This window comes from Phyllopteryx taeniolatus, chromosome 10 (assembly GCF_024500385.1).
Source record: "Phyllopteryx taeniolatus isolate TA_2022b chromosome 10, UOR_Ptae_1.2, whole genome shotgun sequence".
NCBI classification, from domain to species: Eukaryota; Metazoa; Chordata; class Actinopteri; order Syngnathiformes; family Syngnathidae; genus Phyllopteryx; species Phyllopteryx taeniolatus.
Genome location: NC_084511.1, coordinates 9,353,051 through 9,372,487, shown reverse-complemented (window position 1 = coordinate 9,372,487; position 19,437 = coordinate 9,353,051). Strand labels below are relative to the sequence as shown.

Below are 19,437 nucleotides of genomic sequence, written 5' to 3'. Positions count from 1 at the left end.
GCCGGCAGACTTCTCATCGATCCACGCGGCTTTTTGGCGCATTCAATAGATTCATGGGGGGCGGGGGGAAGGAAGGATTTGAAATCGCTTACCTCAGAATTTTGTGTCTGCTGTGACGGCTTCTGTCCCGTTGACAGCAGTCCAAGTAACTGATACAGATCTCCTAGAAATGACAAAATACAATTGAGAACCAACAATTCAACAGCAACAACTTTCATCTGCAGTTTATTTATTGGAAATGCATAAGAAACTTTAAAATCCAGCAACCCTGAATTTACACCATAATGACCACACTGACCACTTTTTTTCTTCTAATTTAAATTTCACTTTCAAACATTACAAAAGTAGTCTTTTTCCATCATATTTTTCCCAGACAATAGTTGTATAGCTACACAAAAACAAGTACTTTTGTTCCCCAAGAAAAACTAGCTATGGGGGGGGGAATCGTCCGACATTACATTGAAGCACTTTTTTATTCATTTTTCTTTTTTTTAAAGGCCAAATGTACAGTGCCAAATTAGTTTTGTAGGATTTTTTTCATGGACTAAAATGGGGGGGTACTGTACAAAAATCAATATAAAAGAATCTTAAAAATATTTGAAAGTTTCACATTTTATTCAACCTTACCACGCCAGAGTGCTTGATCATGGTGACATTGTTGACGTACAAGTACTCATCATAGGCGAGTCGTTTTCATAAGCCACAAGGAATTTGTGTGCTTCCTAGTTCCAAATCTGTGGCCAAAGGTGTACGGCTTGACAAAAAGAAAAACTGTCACTGTACCAAAAATAGCATGAGACTTGTGTTTTGTATTCCTCGGAATTAACACTACCGCCATAAAAATAAAAATGTTATGACTCAGTCAATTTTGATGGGGATGTTTGTTTATCAAGAAAAGAAGTTGTATTACAACAAAATAGTTGCATTTTCAAGAGTAATAGTAGTTTTAAGAAAATATTTTTTTTATTTAATTCAATATTTGGGCTTTTAATGGGCGTTACGTTTTCCTCATTAAGCGATGTTAAGCTTTTTATGTATAGTGAGCGCCGATGTGGAGAGGGAAATGCTGAATGTTCATTAAATCCAAAATATTGGGCCAATCATTCTGATATTTTTAGAGGTTGAAGTGAGCGTAAGTAAATTTTGGTGACTGACGGCAGTTTTCAGGTATTAAGCGACGCATATACGCGCAGCAGCCAGCCATCCTCCTCGGACACTAGTGACGTGTCACCAATTATGCTTGCAATATAAATGCATTTATGCATTTAACTTGGTTGTGCTCCTCCAGTTATTTAAAGATAATTCTCGTCTGTGTGCCGTGACATGTTTTTTGGCATTGAGATTGATGTCAAACTAGTTATTATTTCTGAGACTGCAATTTTTTCTCTGATCCAACATTGTTAACAGCAGCGGTTATATCCTCCGACGTCATTTTTTTACTTTTGTTGCTAACCCCTACATTAATTGTTCCAAACAGTATTTTATGGTTTGTTTCCACTTCTCAGACATGTACCCATCCATGTCGGTGTTCGAGATATTCATTTTCTCCGCCCTCTATCCCATGGTTTCGAAGAGAGTAGTCCATTCTGCATTCTTAAAGAGATTGTTGCTACCATATATGGTCAATTGGAGGTGTTTCGCATTGCAAATGATGCCAAACGTGCACGAGAACGGCAGTGTAGAACACACGGGATTTATCAACTCATTACTTGCTGGTGTGCATGCGACAGGTGCCAGCACGTTTGATAAATACGGATACGGAACATACTAAATTTCAGTCCTACGACCAAACTTGAAACCTGTTCTACACACTCTTTAATAAATGATAGCCCTGGAGGATTAAAAATTAACGGTGACCTTGTGTGTCTTCCTGAAAGGCACCTATAAAGTCATAATATGTTGAAAATATATATTTTAAAACCCTTGTGAAAAATATTTCAAAATTAAGTTTTTTTACAGCCTGGACCTCAGTGTCACCATACTCTTCGTCACTTGTCATAAACGTTAAGATCGTATGAATTATTGTCTTTGTTTTACAGTGGTGAACACTTGTATGCCAATTTACAATAATTAAATGTTACTTACTGTACAGCTAAGAAATGTTTTAATGGTGCCAGTTTGACCCTGGAATAGACTAACAGAATTTCGGGAAAATACACATCCAAAATTGAAACAAAGTGCAAGTCATGAGGTGTGATGACTTTGCTACAAGGCTTGAAACAGCGCTTGACAAATTGTCTGCCTTCTCGCGGTGCGTGTATGACCCCTAACCCTTGACCCCCGCCCCGTGCCTCAGATGACCTGGCCTGGGTCGATGTCGTCGAGGGCACTGAGGTGAAGCAGGAAGTTGTTGTCAGGGAAGGAAACCTCTGCATTGGGCATGCAGCTGTGATTGCCTGAAGAGGAAAAAAACCAACTACTCTTAAAATAACTTGCTTGTGTGTTTTACATTGAGAAACATGAAAGTCACGTTAACTTACATGAGCTTTGGAGTAAAAAGAGTCCTGAGCCTTCGCTGTTTAGAAAGTCTCCTGTTTCTAAAGAGAAAGCAGAGAAATAACAACAAGCATCAATCTTGAGTCCAAAAACGCAAAGCACCCTTTAGTAAGTTTGGACTCAAAGATTGAGACTGGTTCCAAGTTCCCAATCCCCATTTAATGTCAATTAAATGAAGTCTCAGTGCCCTTTGCACAATGGTCATTGCACCGGACTATTGCGATATTAGCCATTCGAACTGCTCTAAGTGCTGGAGGACTCTGCATCTTTTTGCACAATTGTTGTTTGTTGTTGTTTTTTGTCAATGTCTATGTCTCCAAAGTGTTCTGTAAATTGACTTGTCTGTTGTACTAGAGCGGCTCCAACTACCGGAGACAAATTCCTTGTGTGTTTTGGACATACTTGGCAAATAAAGATGATTCTGATTCTGATTCTGATTAGGGTTGGGGAATATGGCTTTTAAGGCATTGTCTAAATGTGCTGTGATGTAGTTAAATATTAATTATATATGATTTAGGCCCACTCGAATCCCAATTCGAGTCACCACCTAAAATGTCTGAAACTGATCAGCGAATTTTCCGACCTTTTTTCAGCAACTGCACAATCAATTAACCGCATAGCTGTCAAACGTAAACAAGGTCACAGACTCATTTTGACCATGTTATGCATAAAACAGTCAGACACGCAAACACAAAAGGCATGAAAAAGATGACAGAGCAAAAAAAAAAAAACATTGTAGGGGTGTATGGGGGGGATCCGCAGAGATTTTTATTTTTTTTAATACCGCTCAAGTACTTGTTGATGTACATATTTAAGATTAAAATTAAATTTGCTTCATTTCTTTGCTTTTTTGTTCTGGCGTCCAACTTGAGCCAGGCCCATCTCGACCTGCACCTGATGCCTGCTTCAAGCTGTGCCACATGAATAGCATCCTCCTCTTTCGGCACTCATTCTGGAAAAGAATTGACCAAAATCATTGTCTGTTCCACGTAATTTTTCATTATTACCATCTTCAAAGGATAATCCCAAATGCATCCTCCAGGAAAATATTAAGGAAAGTTTTAAGAAATGTTTTTGGGCCATTTCTGAATTTGAAGTTAGTTAATTCTGTCTTGTGACATAATGCCTAACATCGCTCCGTCGCTTAATACATTTAACATTGACATCTGTAAACTAATTAGATAATTGTAGGCGCGTTTCCTAATTAATACAAGATGTATTAGCGGATCAACTCTTGTCGCCGATGTTACGTGTGCTTCGTGGTTCCGCTGGGACCACAACCTCAACACAAAAATACAAAAGATCAGTGCAACAAATACGACACTGGCTGATCTGATGAACAAGAAATGTTGCTTAAAAGTAAGAGTAGCAAGAGGATGTCCGCTCCACAGGTGGGTAGAGTAATCAAATATTGTACTCAAGTAAGAGTACTGTTACTTGACGATAATGTGACTCAAGTACTGAGTAAATAGTGAGTAACTTCAGATTTTTTAACCACAGCATGAAGATCAAAATAAAAATTAAGTTTGGGCTGAAAAAATTAAGTTATAAGTGGGCTGAAATATCCACGTTTGGGCTGACATAGTGCCAGACAAATACAAGAATACATGAAAGCTGTTGTTTTTGTTTGTCTATTTGTAAACACGAATAGTGAGCCCTTGCCTTCATGGTAATGACGACCTTCCCAAAATAGCCCCCACGTAGGCACGACAATCAGCCAGGGTGGCTTATCGAGTGGTAATACCTATGCCCGGGAAGCCCAATAGAAGAAGTTGTGTGAGGTCATGTGATTCTCTTGTGTCTGTGAACTAGACTTAAACGTCACTAGCGCTTAAACTGGATTGGCGCAAACGGGGCCCAATGCGGATGTCGAAGTCTCGTGCACGAAATAGTTGATAAATAAGTAATAATTGAGAAATAAAAGTAGCTGGCGACATTTAGATCATTGAAATCGCGTAAAAGTATTGTTACTTCTTAACAGCTGAACCGGCGGAAGTGTTTTTCTGGTGTCTTCAACTTCTGTGACTCCAAAGCAGGTCCCGAGCGCACAGGCTGAACGTCAGGCCGATGCGCTTTCGCATATTAGTCCGCCGCGGAGTAATATTTAGAAATTACATCTGTGTGTGGCTGTGTGGAATGGATCTAGCTGCCAGTGTTCAAAGAGTACGAAAAAGCCTATGATGACAACCCCCCCGGAGCTATTAAAGAAAAAAGCAAATGACAATGGCATTATTAAAAACAAGTTTTGCTTTTTTCCCCCCCTTCTGAGATTTGCTTTTTTTTCTCCTGATACCAAACTAGCTTTGAAACAGTTTTTCTCCTATTAACTTGCATCAATTTCCACAGAAATAATGAAAATACAGACAATGTGCAACAGGTCTGTGAAGTACTTGCAATCTCACCAGTGATTGACAAATTAGTTTCCGGTTAACTTCATTCACAGAAGCAAGGAAATGAACGAACTGCCAGAAAAACCTGTACCATAATTTCTCGTGTATAATGTGCTTTTTCTTCCTCCAAAAAATTGTCAAAAGTGTGCATTACACATTGCAATAAGGGACAATGGAAAAAAACCCTTCATATTTTATCAATGTATGCTGCCATCTAGAAGTTATGAAAAAGTTGTACACTTTTATTCTAATATGCCATTGCCACCTAGAGGTTATATATATATATATATATATATATATATATATATTCTAGAAATGAACTAGTTCCGCTCATAGTCCATTATTCAAAATGATATTTGATGTTCTGTTCCAAAAATGAATTACTTCATAGTTCATTTTTTCAATACTGTATGTTGCTGGTCACTGATGGTGTCGCCTGACTTTGGTGCGGGCAGCGTGGGTTCCCACTCAGTGACAGTATGAATGTGAGTGCAAATGGTTGTCCGTTTCTACAGGGTGACTGAAAATTAACTCCCTATTTAAAAATACTTTCAATTTTTTGTGTATGTTCCATGATTAAAGGAGCAAGTCTATTCTACCAAACCAATGACTTTGGAAGAACTTGAAGTTATGTCTTCCATCCCACAAGAGTTCCTTGTGAAATCAGGTAATGCGGTTCCCAGGCGGCTTGAGAAACTGGTGGCTCATGCTAGCGCCCATATCGAATTTTAAATAAAACTCCATGCAATACACTTTCTTCTCATGTTCATTTCTTGTAAGAATTAGTATTAATAATAAGTACTTAAAAAATAGGGAGTTACTTTTTAATCACCCTGTATATGTGCCCTGCGACTGACCAGTTCAGGGTGTGGTCCGCCTTTCGCCTGAAGTCAGCTGGGATAGGCTCCAGCGCACCGCGACCCTAACCAGGATAAGCGGTGTTGAAAATGGATGGATATTGCTGACCCTCAAAATACTAGCAATTTATTTCCCCATGTTGCCACCCATTCAGTCCATACTAGTAGCCAGTTGCAGCTTTCACCCTACTATCTCAAAAACATGAGGAAAAACTTGTTGCTTGAATGGTCTTTTTTAAAATGAATAATTAAAACAAAAAACAGGACACACAGCAATGCTCATTTGAGGCAACCACTATTTTCTGAAACTTAAAACTTCATTTCCCCACTGTTCTCAATGTAGCAAGAAGTTAACTGGAAACTGATTTGCCAACCACTGGTGAGATCGAAAGAACGCAACGGACCTTGTGCACATAGTTCATACCCTTGCATGTGGGCAAGGACAGCTTTTTTTGTATTTTTTTGTCTGCTTATAACAAAATGTTTTATATTTATGCTTTAATATACTTTTCAATTGAATTACCCTCAATTCCCATTGAAAATTTCAAATTTGGAATATTTCTTAAAATTCCCTGCCTTAATTTTCCATGGAAATTTACCCAAACATTTCCACCCCTTCAGAAGCCGACTGAAATGACACGTCAGATATGACTGCACGTACACAATCAACAACCAACAAGCGCAGACATCCAAATTTTATATAATGCTACAGGCCTCAACAGCTGGCAGTGAAAGCGCTGAAGTAAACAATAATACATAAATAATACAACAGGTGGAGGAATGTAATAAAACGCAATACAACATCAGCAATCGGTGTATTTCAATGATGTCAAGCTCGTACTGACGGGGTATATCTTGGATTTGTCCTTAGTTTGATGCCACACTCACATTGGCAGAAGTCCAATACATACAGTATCTGAGGACTGATTTTGCTCTTAAGATATCCAATTCCATGCCATTTTTTCTATTTGCGCTGCCATGATGCGTTTCCCAACTGTGCCTCTTCCATGCAAAACATGGGAATTGTAAAATTTGGATCATGCTGTGTAAATCCAGCCAAATAGCTGAAAGTATCACCTCTCTCTATGTCTTTGTATAGTTGGTCAATAAAGGAGTCTAACTGTGCTCTCTGCTGGGTGGGAAGCTCCACTGCATCGCAGGCGTGAACCCACTGACTGAGAGAGCTGACAACACAGAGAGCATACAGGTAAATACATCATGTCAGGGATCAAGGTGAGATGTGTTCTTAAAAGGACATACAAGATGAATAAAGCCCAGCTGACCTTGTGCCGATGCCTTGTCCGTTAGTTCCGACCAAAGCGAAGAGCGAGCGGAAGCCCTCGGGAACAAACCACTGCAACACGAACAAAACTTCAATCATGTATTTATGGAGCTTTACTCATAATAAGACATTTTAATGTCTTTGAACACTCACTGTCCACTTCATTAGGTACACACCCAATACAAGAGCTGCAGCAAAAGATCATCCCATGGTCAGGGGGGGCCATTCATATTCATTATTTTTAAGGCTTTTGTAGTGTGCGGTGGTGTACAATAGCACTCTATTATACAGGATGCTGCATTCAAGAAAACTGAGAAGTCTGAACATTTCCATCTGCTGACAGTGGAACACAGCAAAAGGTCAATTTGGCACAAAACAACTGTGATATACTAAAAGAAAGAGGAAATATCCATCCGTCCATTCTCTGAACCATTTATCCTTACTATATACGTATATATTGGTTATAAAGTGGTGCCTCGACTTACAAGTTCAATTTGTTCCGTGACCACGCTCGTGCACATCATGAAAATGCTACTGATAAATTCCAGTCCAATTTGCAAAATACCACAGTAAAGTATAGTACTTCACCAGAGGGAAGTATAACAAATATAAACATACTACGCAAATATTTGATGAAACAGAAGACCATCACAAGCTGCAGGATGAGTAGCTTTTTGCAGAGAATCTAGAATACATCCCTGTGAGTATTGTTATATTGTCTGCCTGCATGTGTTGCTACCGTTTGCATTAAAACATTGCAATACAATAGAAATATTGAGTTCAAATAAAGTTGTTAACAGGTTTCCTAACTACTGCAATACTGCTCCACAGGAGCTGTTGAGGCAGTTCTACACAGCAGTCATCGAATAAGTCCTGTGTTCTTCCATCACAGTCTGGTTTGGTGCTGCTACAAAAAAGGACAAACTCCGACTGAAACGGACAATCAAAACTGCTGAAAAGATTGTCGGTACCCCCCTACCCACCCTTGAGGACTTGCACGCTGCCACAACTAAGACAAGAGCATACAAAACCCTCTTGGACCCTCCACATCCCGGTCACCACCCCTTCCAGCTCCTTCCCTCGGGTAGCCTCTACCGATCAATGCAAACTAAAACAAGCAGACATTCCAACAGCTTCTTCCCTCTTGCCATTAACTTCTTAAACAGTTAACTTACAATTCCATTGCAACATGCTGCCAATTTTGTCTTTGTTGTCACATTTCTTGTCGGGCCAATTATACATTACTCGTGCAATCACTGTAGTAGTCTCGCCATGCTGCACTATTTGCATATGTGTTGTTGACCAATACTGGCCACTCATGTGCCTGAGTAGCATCTGTATCATTTGCACAATCAACATTGTCCCAGATTATCGCACTACTAGTCACTTTAAACTGCAGACATTTCCTGAAGTCTCTGCGCCCTTTGCACAATGGTCATTGCACCGGACTATTCTATTAGTCATTTCAAACTGCTCTAATTGCTAGAGAACTCTGCATCTTTTTGCACAATTGTCAAAAAAAAAAATTGTAATTAAAATTTTAAATTGTACCAGCATTACCACATTACTGGTAACCTTTTATTGTTCAGTGACTATTTATTTATTAATTTATTTATTCTTTATGTCTCAAAGGTATTCTCTGTCAATTCTCTGTTGTCGTACTAGAGCGGCTCAAACTACCAGAGACAAATTTCTTGTGTGTTTTTGACATACTTGTCAAATAGAGATGATTCTGATTCCAATCTGATTCTGATATGAATGCTTGTATCGTTAGCCCGTCAATTGCGCCTCGTATTATGTGTTCGCAACTTCGCATTAAGCTAGCTGAGTTTAGTAAGGCAGTTACAGTGCTGTGAAAAAGTATTGGCCCCTTTTCAAATTCTTACATTTTTGCATAGTTTCTCCACCCTAACGTACAAGATCATCAAACAAACGTAAATAGCAAACAAATAAAACCCAAGTGAAATTAAAGTGCTGTTTTTAAGTGGTGATTTCATTTATTAAGGAAAAAGAACTAATCACTTACCTGGCCTTGTGTGAAAAAATAATTACCACCCTTGTTAAATCATGAATTAATTGTGGCTAATCACACTTTCTGTTTATTTTTCACTGATCACACCCAAGCCTGATTACCGCCAGAGCTGTTTAATCAAGATGTGTTTGGCACTTGGATGTGACACTGCACTACTGGCAAAATATTCTGTGGACAGATGAAAAGTCGAATTGCTTGGGAGGAACACACAACACCATGTGTGGAGGAAAAAAAGGCACAGCACACCAACATCAAAACCTTATCTCAACTTTGAAGCAGGAGTCTTGCTGAAATGCAACAGTTTTGTAAAGAGGAATGATCCGAAATTCATCCTGATCGTGGTGCACATCCGATCTGTAACTCCAGGAAACTTGGTTTAGGTTATCGCTGCCAAAGGACTCAAGGCGTGTTAACCAGTTATTAAATCTAAGGGTTGACTTTTTCCTCCCCGTCCTGTGAATGTTTACATAATTTTCTATCAAAATATGAAAACATAATTGTTTGTGTTGTATTAATTTAAGCAGACTCTGTTTATTATTGTGACTTAGATGACCAGACTGCATTTTATGACCAATTTATACAGAAATCTAAAACTCCAAAGGTTTTACATACTTTTTCTTCCCAATGGAATAAAGAGTGATGAGTGGATCTTGACTCTAGCTCAAATGGGGCTTTTTTGTTTATTTTGGGAGGGACTATTAATTAAGTTCCATAGAGGGTCAGAAATATGCTCATATTAAATGCAGAACTATGTTCCTGAAATGTATTAAAAATATAACTGAACAAATTGAGACTGGACCTTTGAGTCTCAATACAGCACTTTCATCTTTATAATGAGATTCAAGTGTAAATATTTGTGATTACCTGACTCAGCTGATCATCATACAACGCCTCTTTGAAAAGACTCTGTAGCACCGCCAGCTGACCCTAAAAACAAAAATCATCAGTATATTGGTAAAGAATTGGTTAGGTGCTAGATGCAGGACATTTCCACAATTTCCTTTTTCCCCAGCTGCGGAATATTTACCCTAAACCTCTCCCCCAGGAGCTTGTGGGCCAGCTCGTCTTCCTCGTTGGCTGTGCGGCTACAGAAGTGTGAGAAGAGCTTCTGCCAGTGTGCTTTGTCTTTGGCCTGGACCGCAAAAAAACAACGCAATTTGTTAGCGGAAAGCAGGGGCTCAGAAACTTTGGGTCTCAGGGAATTTCTGTGGGAACCAATTGTCAGAGTAAAGAGAGACCACAATAAAAAAAATCAAAACAACAAATATATTAATTATAACCTGTAAAATTAAAAACGAACACATTACAACAACACTTTGTTGAAAACCTTTTTTATAAGATAACAAAAAGAAGACAGAAGAAAACACGGAAGTCAACCGGAAGTCCTGCACACCAAAAACTAGTAGTTACTTAGTTCCAGAGGGGAATTATGTCAAACCACCACCACAGTACTTTCATTCCAATATGATATGTAATGTCTAATGTTACAATTGTAGATATAATGGGGTACATTTTCATTGCACACTTGAGAAGCCTGATGTCCTCGCAGGCACCACCATATCATATCATATCATACCTGTCCAGATGGAATTCTGGGTCATGTGTGTGTGCTACGTCAGCGAAACACTACTCGCTATCTACGGTTTTCCTATATATCTGGTGAATTACCACTTAATTTCCACTGCAACAACTCTCCAGTTGCAGGGCTTGAGACTGCGATCCTTTTTTTCCCCCGGGTTGTGCGATAAAAATTTCCATCTTGTCATATTTGTGCGAGTGCATGTTTGAATAGTAGAAAGTCGCCTTTTTTTCCCACTATTGCAGTGTGCATGCGAGAGAGAGAGAGAGAGAGAGAGAGAGAGAGAGAGAGAGAGAGAGGCACAAGACAGACAGCATGAAGGGGGGGGCGCTATACCACTAAATGCAAAGATTGCCTGCTTAATTTGTCTGTTTTCATTTCACTCCTTATTACAAACCGTCATGTGCAAAGGTTTTAATAACTTTGTGAAGCTAGCAAAGCTAATACATCTATCTATCCATCGATCCGTCTGTCTGTGTGTCTAAAAAAAATTGTAAATCAGTTTGTTTTGCTAGTAAATAATTTGCAAAATAGTGTGAATAATCAAGAACTTGCATATGGTGGTGGTACACTTATGCAATTATTTTTAAATGTATGGCAATCATATGGTTGTGGTAATGCTCAAAATTAAGTGGTTTTCCCAGGGGAAGAGGGTTACGATCCCTCACGATAAGAAGTTGCTCCCGAGTCGAACAAATTATCAAATAAAAGTAAAGCCTTTGTTTTTTTGTGTTGTTTTTTACATTTAATTGACCTGTTGTGTCTGCTACTGTTTGTTGCCGACCAACTTGTTCACAGAAACATATTTTGCAAATATATCTCGAGTCACTGTCAATCTTTACTGCATACGAAAATATGGTATGCCATGGTCATGCTGTACCTCCTCAAAAAATGGTGCGAACAACTGAAAATGTTAGTTGTACCAGTGCTACAAGTGCAAAGGTTAATGTAGAGCCCTGAGTTGGCTACAATTAAGACGTTTCACACAGAACTCACTCCTTCTTGGATTACTACTCTGCGTTGCTGCAGAAGCTAGCTACCTGCCGTAGCTGCTAGCATATCCAGACTTGCAGCACAACAATGGCCGGCAAAAACAACAACACCTGGGTGGACAATACACCAACTATTAACCAACGACTTGATTCATCCAACGCTGTAGACTGTGGGGAGCATTTGTGTCGTAAACAAGCACCGCTACGAGAAAGCCGCTTTCCCTCTAGTCAACCATCGCTACAAGCCAACTCCTTTGTATCTCATCGCAGGACAGGGCGGACATGGCACCCAGTCGCAGCATACCCAGTAAGACTATAATATTTTCAACAGTACTATTAAAATGTTATACTTGCCGTATCCTCGAGCATTAATTTGAGTTGATCGCCATATTTGTTCTTTGCTAATATGAGAACACGAGTAGAAATAGTGAGGAGGTGGCAAAACCGTTTGATTAAATAAAAGGTACGACCGAGCATGCATATAGAGGAGAAGAGTTCTTTGAAAAATCTAAGAACATATGGATAATACTTCATGTTCTGAGCACGTGTAGCAGCAAATTGATACTGCGTATTATAAATAGGTTGAAGGGTTTTCCTGCTTTTTGGGGTCGATTCTGGGGGTGTGTATTATACTCGAGAGTGCATTATACACGGGAAATTATGGTACTTATCCCACCCTGACATTTAGAAAGCACTGATCGCTATTTTATACATCATACATGACGCTAGCTCTGATGTTATGTTATTATCTGATAGCAGGATGCCTTTCCATCATGTGGAAAAGCACACAGACACCTTCAATGGGTTATGTAGAAAAGGGCGAATGCTGCTAAACACTATACTGTATCTTTTGTTATGGCTTTGATGGTGTAATTTTGACAGATCTCTGTGTAAAAGAGGCAAGGGACTGCATCACAGAAGCATGCAGAGGCAACATTACAATGTACCAAAAAATAAATAAAATTCAACTCACTTGTTTAACAGTAGCAACCATTCTGGCCATAAGCATGATGCTGGAAGTCTCTGGAGGATAGTGCATGCTCCTGTGGAGAACAGAATGTTAATTATAGAATCCACAAGTTAGTCTTTAAAATATGAACGGGAAACATCATGATCACCTCCAGGCGTCTTTTAGTTTGTTGACTGGGTGGTGTGGCTCTCCATGGGACGGCCCGAGACAGAGCGCTTGATGGTACTGAGCTGCCGCAGCTTGGCGACACTCAGCGCTGCAGTACATCACCTGCAGGGGTGTGGGGGGTTGGGAAGAAAGGGGTGTGGGCACTATCATATTATACAGATTCATAAACACATAGGAACATACTTTTCAGAAGACCAATTCCTACTGCATATCTACAAACCCTAGATGTCAAAACGTCCTGTTATATTGTCATGCCTGGATTAGAGTACAAGACAAATTTGGTCTTTCACGATAGCACTATGTCAGACTACTGCCATCAAATCTTGCCGTATCTCGGTTAGACAGTGGCAACACGAAACGAGATGTATTCCGATACCACCATATCCCGTCTTTTACGATCACTGGGATTTATCTTGTCAAAATCAAACACTGGATATAATTGTTACCATGGCGACAACATGTCAAACAATGGATCGCCATGGGAATGTTGGGGGGGACACGTTTGGGAGAGGACGTTTTGGGTTGTCCATACAAGGATTGCGTGAGGTATGTTAACATACTTTTAATACGATACGGCTTGCAAGCAGACAACAAAATGTTATGTAGCCTAGCAAGCTAGTGCTCGTACGAACATTGCTATGTAAACATGGTGGTGTTCTGTCGAATCATGCTCTAAAGCTTCAGTAAACATTGGTTTGTCCACGTGAATAAATGTTGACAACAGCGTGCATGTTGACAATGACAAGCATGGGAGGCGATGCGCCTGTCACAATAGGCGCAATGGTCCAGCCGTGGCCCAATGGTTAAGATCATTGCCTGCCACTGTGGGGGACCTAGGTTCAAGACCCCGACTGGACCATCCGCCAACATCCCCCGGACTCATGGCTGTGGTGTCCTTGAGCAAGACACTGATACCCCGAAATGCTCCCCGGGCGCTGAAGCTGCCCCCTGCTCCGTTGTGTTCCACTAACATGTGTATGTGTTCACTGCGATGGGTTAAATGCAGAGAACAAATTTCATGTGCGTGCATACATGTTCATGACAATAAAAGGTGATTCTTCTTCTATTGGTCGATGACAAGGTACGCTGTCGGAAAGTTGTCATTGATGTCACACTACACGGAAGATCGTAGGGCCAAATCATTGGTCGTGGATTATGTCACACTACAAGAAGTTTTTGTCGTTCCTGACAAAATATGTCTGGTCCGATCTGGGAAATTGCCCGAGATGGCTAATATGGCCAATATCGGGGCTAAAATCCTGTAGTCTGATCTAGGCGTATACTTAAATCTACAAATTATTTATCCTAAACAAATATTTTTAAAACATCGCATCGGGGCCGCCATTTTTACCTCATTACGTGTGCAAAAGTCGCAAGATTGTGACCCTCCTTCCGGTGAAAAGGAGGGAGTTTTTTTAGTTTAACATAAATTAGGCATTCTGAAATACTCGGAAGAGTACAATAAGGCAAAATACACAAGTTTCTTCAAGCACAAAAACATTTATTTACACCAGGATCTATACGATACGGGGAAATGGCTTATTTAGAGTTCAAAACCGGGGATTTCGCCAAAAGGAGACTGATTTGCATGTATGTCGCTATCTCATTGTCTTACATTTGAGCAAACCTAGTTTGTTAAAATGGATACGTTGGAACTGCAACAGTGTCAGGCTGCCAGCATAGAAGGTAAGTGTGCAGATTCATTTTCACCTGTTAAACTACCTAAAAAAGTAGACCTCCGGCTGACGCGAGCAGTGTTGCCACAGTTACCTTGAAAAAGTAACTTAGTTACTTTACTGATTACTTGCGCCTAAAAGTAACTAAATTAGAAAAAACTAACTTTTTAGTTATTTTCAGCAGCTGCCAAGTGGCAGGAATATCACTTATCCACAGTACAAAAAAAAAGCATTAACCGTACCCATTACTTTGTAATATACACCACACAAGTACAGAATAATGTCATCAACATTAACCAATAACGTAAATATTAGTGTAGTTGAAGCAGATTATGGTTCTCGTTTGGATAATATCACTTCCCTTTTCTAACATTCATCATACAAAAAAACTAAAGTATGCATGATTATTGCTGGTATCAGAATGGACCGATATCGGTTTCGGCCAAAACTCAAGGCTGCAATATAGGTATCGGCTCGGAAGTGAAACAGTAGGATCAGGACATCACTAGTATTAAATTAGCGACTGAACATGATTCGGTGTTCTGTTGATGTGGTGGCAACAGTATATGATGGTAATATAAACTGCGGTCAGGCCAGCCTCCAATCAAGGAGTTGAGGCCATGGCAGCGATTGTTTGTGCCGGAAGCCACCAACAAGCTGATACAAGCAGCACATACAACATATTCATACCCCCCAAATTTTTGTGTTTCCTTCCTCTTTAAAAATTATTTAGATGACATTTTTATTATGTAATACAGTGAAGCCCCACATATTCATGGTTTGGCGTTCGCAAAGTCGCAGATTTTCACCATTTGCAGCAGAGCTCTGTTCCTAACATAACATTCATTCATTCGTACATCTTCCGTTCCGCTTAATCTCACTAGGGTCGCGGGCCTGCTGGAGCCTATCCCAGCTGTCTTCGGGCGAAAGGCGGGATACACCCTGAACTGGTCGCCAGCCAATCGCAGCCTAACATAACACAATAAAAAAAATAATAAAGAATGGGTTGAGTCCCATGTCAAATGTTACTTTTAGTTTATACCGTGGGCTCGTGATGGGAAGAACAACACTGGTGCGTCAGCACTGTGCCGAGCACACAAGAGTGAAACCCCGTATTGGTGCGTGTATCGCTTTAAGGAAAAAAAAAATCATGTGACCGACACAGGAAGTGTGTCGTTTGGATGTGCCGCGCCAAATTGTGTTTATAAGGAAACAAATTGTGTCGACGTTGCGGATTTGTTGGATGGAGTTTTGGTGTTGCTGTTGGATTTTGGATTTTTGCTTGCCCTCACCTTGTTCCACTGACTTCATGGATTGTTCCAAGAAGTTTTCCCCAGTCTGGAATAATTTTGCTCTTTTGATGCCAAATAAGGTAAATCATTTTCTCCTTTGGGCATTGTTTACGGTTAGTTTTTTAATTAAATATGTACTGTTTACTGGTATGAGGTTTGAATTGTTTTCAGACAAATTCACTTATTTATTGTATTGTAGGTGAAGTGTCGGCTCTGCTCCACAGAGCTATCTTACATCAATAAGAGCACTTCATCAATGCTGAGGCATTTTCGAGCCAAGCTCAGCAATGAAGAATTGTCAGCTACTCGTGTGAGTACCCCAGGTATGTTGAAATTCTCACAAAAAAAATTTAATTTTCAAAAATAGTTTATTACACACAAGGCTTTGTGTGAATCTGTAATATTGTTTGTAAAAATTACAGTCCTTTAATAAGCTTTTAAACAAAATATTTCCTTTTGGCTTGCAGTTCCTAACAAGCAAGTAGTGGATGGGGCTGTGGTCAACATGATCAAAGACTGTCAGCCACTCACCACTGTTGAAAATGAGGGATTCAGGGAGCTCCTGAAGCTTATCAATTGGCACTTAAATTTTTATGCTTACCATCTTCATCTGTACCCTGGGAAAGAGTTTTTTCTAAGGCAGGGGAACTGGTGTCTATGAGGAGAAATCACCTTAGAGCGAAGACACTTCAAAAACCTTTGTTCCTCAATAAAAATGTATAAAGGAATCAATTGTTGGCATTTTATTTCGTATGACTGAACACTTAATTTAACAAAAGGACTAGCGATTAAATATTATTTCACAGGCTGATGTTGGGCTTGCAGCATGAAAGCTTTTCCATCTTATTTTCATTTGTTTACCTGCAATGATTTTAGAACTACTGCAGGGGTCACTATTGAGTGACCAACACAGTGTCAATACAGTGCCGACACAGTTTGTGTAGTGTGTCAATACACTCCTTGAGGTATCATCATCCCATCACTACCCTGGGCTGCTAAAAAATGGGTGCTGGGTGGCAAATGGCTCATGTGCCAGCCTTTGGGCACGACTAATTCAAGCCGAGAGCAATGGAACAAAAACAGGAAGTAGAGAACTAATAAAAGAAAAGCAAAACTCCCAGTAAATCCTTTGATAATGGCTTAAATAACATGTTTTGACTATTTAGTGCATATTTTTCCAGAAAAGTTTGGTCAAGTTCCAAATTCTCCAAACTTGGAAGTGGAAGTTCCATTACTTCCTGAGCAGACCAACCTGACACTGAGGGCAGACTTGGTGGAGTTGTGGTCGGACAGGACAGAGTTCCGGATAAGGAAGGCTGAGGGCCGGATTGCCCGCGAGTCTCCGGGCGTTCTCCTCCGCCGTCTCCAGAGCTCGTAAGCAGTACTCGCATGCTGTTAAAAAAAATAAAAAAAATAAAAAAAATAAAATAAAAACAATTTCTAATGTCAATAATGAGACAAGTTATTCAAACCCAAAAATATTGAGACTGACCTTTATATTGATACAAAGCATTCCACAGGAACTGGGCAGAGACAAGCGGGCGTTCAATGAAAATGACCTCTCCCTTTTTGATGCTTCTCTTGGCAAAAAGACCTTTCCCCTTTAAACACGTTAAAGCACAACTGTTAAACTCAATAAAGCCATACATATGTTTTTCTTTTGATTCAAATATTTATTTTCTGTCAAGAATTGAACACGACATGGAACATTATAAAAATGTGTCAGACAAATGCAATATGTATTCATAAACACCTGACCATGCAAAAGCTTTCAAGTTTTCCAATTCAAAGTCACACCCAGGGAGTTGGTAACAAGGGACCCTTACTTCAATCATCCACTACAATCTTTTACATTCAACTGTGCTTACTGGTAGCACCGCCCCCTCCCACTAGATAAATGCAAAATGCTTGGTACGCAAATGCACACTGACACACTAAAATTCAGTGCGCTTTTAATAGTCAGTGTGCATGCATACCATTTATGTGCACCCCTGCTTATATCGGAGATCTTAGATCCAGTCCGATATAATCCCGTATTTTTTTTTTTTTTTTTTTTTTTTTTGCTGATATCTGACCGATATCAAATATCGGATCGGGACACCCCTCATCTGAACATTTTTCCATCAACAACTGAATGCTTAACAGTTACTTGTATGCATCAAGAGACTTGGAGGTTTTTATTAAATTTTGTGAGTAGGCTTATATTAAAAGTTGTCAATCAAATATACAGTATCACCTTAGGTCAGGCCAGGTGTACAGATTTGGGACCGATTTGTCCGTAACTGCGTATTTAAGGCAAATCCTGGTTGCCACTGCTGTACAGCTTTGGTGGCACAAAAACTAGGTTTCACAACCAATATTACATGGAAGTGGTGGGCTTTTCAGCCAAGTATTAGTCACACTCCTCTTCCACGAACGCTCCCATTTTCATTGCAATTACATTAAAAATGTTTCATTAAGTGTACCCTTTAACCGTACGACATTAAAATAAATTACATACTGTGTTGGAACATATTTTTTGTGGTGATTTTATTTATTGTATATATAAAAAAGAAAAAAGGTAGTATGGAACTTGCAGTATTTCTGATGTTAATATTGGAACTATATGGCACACTTTAACTACGTGTCAAAACAACTACCACTATTCAAATAGTTTTTGATGCGTTTGCAAGGATCTTCTGTATATAACCTGATGGATGTTAATCGAAATGGTTTAGGATTATTTTATGGTAGAAATAAAGAACGCACAAGAATATGAACAACACTTGCAGCTCTTACCCTAACCCTGACATTTTTGGTTGTCGTACAGTTTGTGAGGCAAAGCATACATAAAATACATGTGTAACAATGGATGGGCGCTGTACTAGATGCTCGCTCTCTTTCTCTCGGCTGACAAGCGCCAAAAAGCCCACTTTCTTCCACATATTCCGCCGTAAAAGATTTAAAAATCTAAACAGAATCAACCAACCTTGACGTTGTCGATGAATCGCACTTCCACGCCGCTGGCAACTTTGTCGGGATCCACGCAGGAGAAAAACATGTCATCCGTGGGGGCCGCCATCTTGGCAACGAACTTTAACCTCCAGGATACCCGCGTGCCCATACTCTACTGCGCCCCCTAAAGGTCACAAAAATGAATCGTAGAGTTTTGGTACATTAATATCGACAGAAATATTAATTAAAAAAAAGAAATGTTTTAAAGTACCAATAATAACTATAACAACTATAAATAATAATTAGAGCAATGTTGTAACATCAATCATACAATCTAATTTGATCTCATTTGAATTTATCAAGGAAAGCCCCCTGAGATGCAACATCTCATTTTTGACAATCACATGAACAAATATATTGATAATAATATATATATATATATATATATATATATATATATATATATATGTATACACACACTGGAACCTCTTTAAAACAAACTCCGACATAACGGCTATCAGATAAACAAACCGTCGGGACTGAACAATATGCTAAAAAATAGTTTACATTTGTTACTTAAAATGCCGTTGACAAAGTCCACAACTGGCTAAGCCAGAGAATGGGACAATGGGAGGGAGAGAGGGAGGGAGGGAGGGGGAGAGAGAGAGAGAGAGAGAGAGAGAGAGAGAGAGAGAGAGAGAGAGAGAGAGAGAGAGAGAGAGAGAGAGAGAGAGAGAAAGATTAGCTAGATAGATAGATGGATAGATGG

The 19,437-nt window shown here is 39.6% G+C and overlaps 1 protein-coding gene across 2 annotated transcripts in view; it reads right to left on the bottom strand.

The window, feature by feature from the left end:
* smyd5 (SMYD family member 5) overlaps window positions 1–19,437 on the bottom strand; it is a 30,473-nt gene that overhangs the window by 9,916 nt on the left and 1,120 nt on the right. The window contains exons 2-13 of one of the 2 annotated variants that reach the window (XM_061788454.1): window positions 18,703–18,852; window positions 17,227–17,335; window positions 16,987–17,126; window positions 12,747–12,868; window positions 12,602–12,671; window positions 10,085–10,189; window positions 9,922–9,984; window positions 7,027–7,097; window positions 6,821–6,927; window positions 2,481–2,537; window positions 2,302–2,396; window positions 93–163 (exon numbers count right to left, since the gene is read on the bottom strand). In XM_061788454.1, coding sequence (XP_061644438.1) covers window positions 93–163; window positions 2,302–2,396; window positions 2,481–2,537; window positions 6,821–6,927; window positions 7,027–7,097; window positions 9,922–9,984; window positions 10,085–10,189; window positions 12,602–12,671; window positions 12,747–12,868; window positions 16,987–17,126; window positions 17,227–17,335; window positions 18,703–18,837 — 1,145 coding nt within the window. In that variant the 5' untranslated portion in view covers window positions 18,838–18,852. Of the gene's footprint in view, window positions 1–92; window positions 164–2,291; window positions 2,397–2,480; window positions 2,538–6,820; window positions 6,928–7,026; window positions 7,098–9,921; window positions 9,985–10,084; window positions 10,190–12,601; window positions 12,672–12,746; window positions 12,869–16,986; window positions 17,127–17,226; window positions 17,336–18,702; window positions 18,853–19,437 lie in introns of those variants that run through there. The other variant, XM_061788455.1, reaches the window with a different exon arrangement.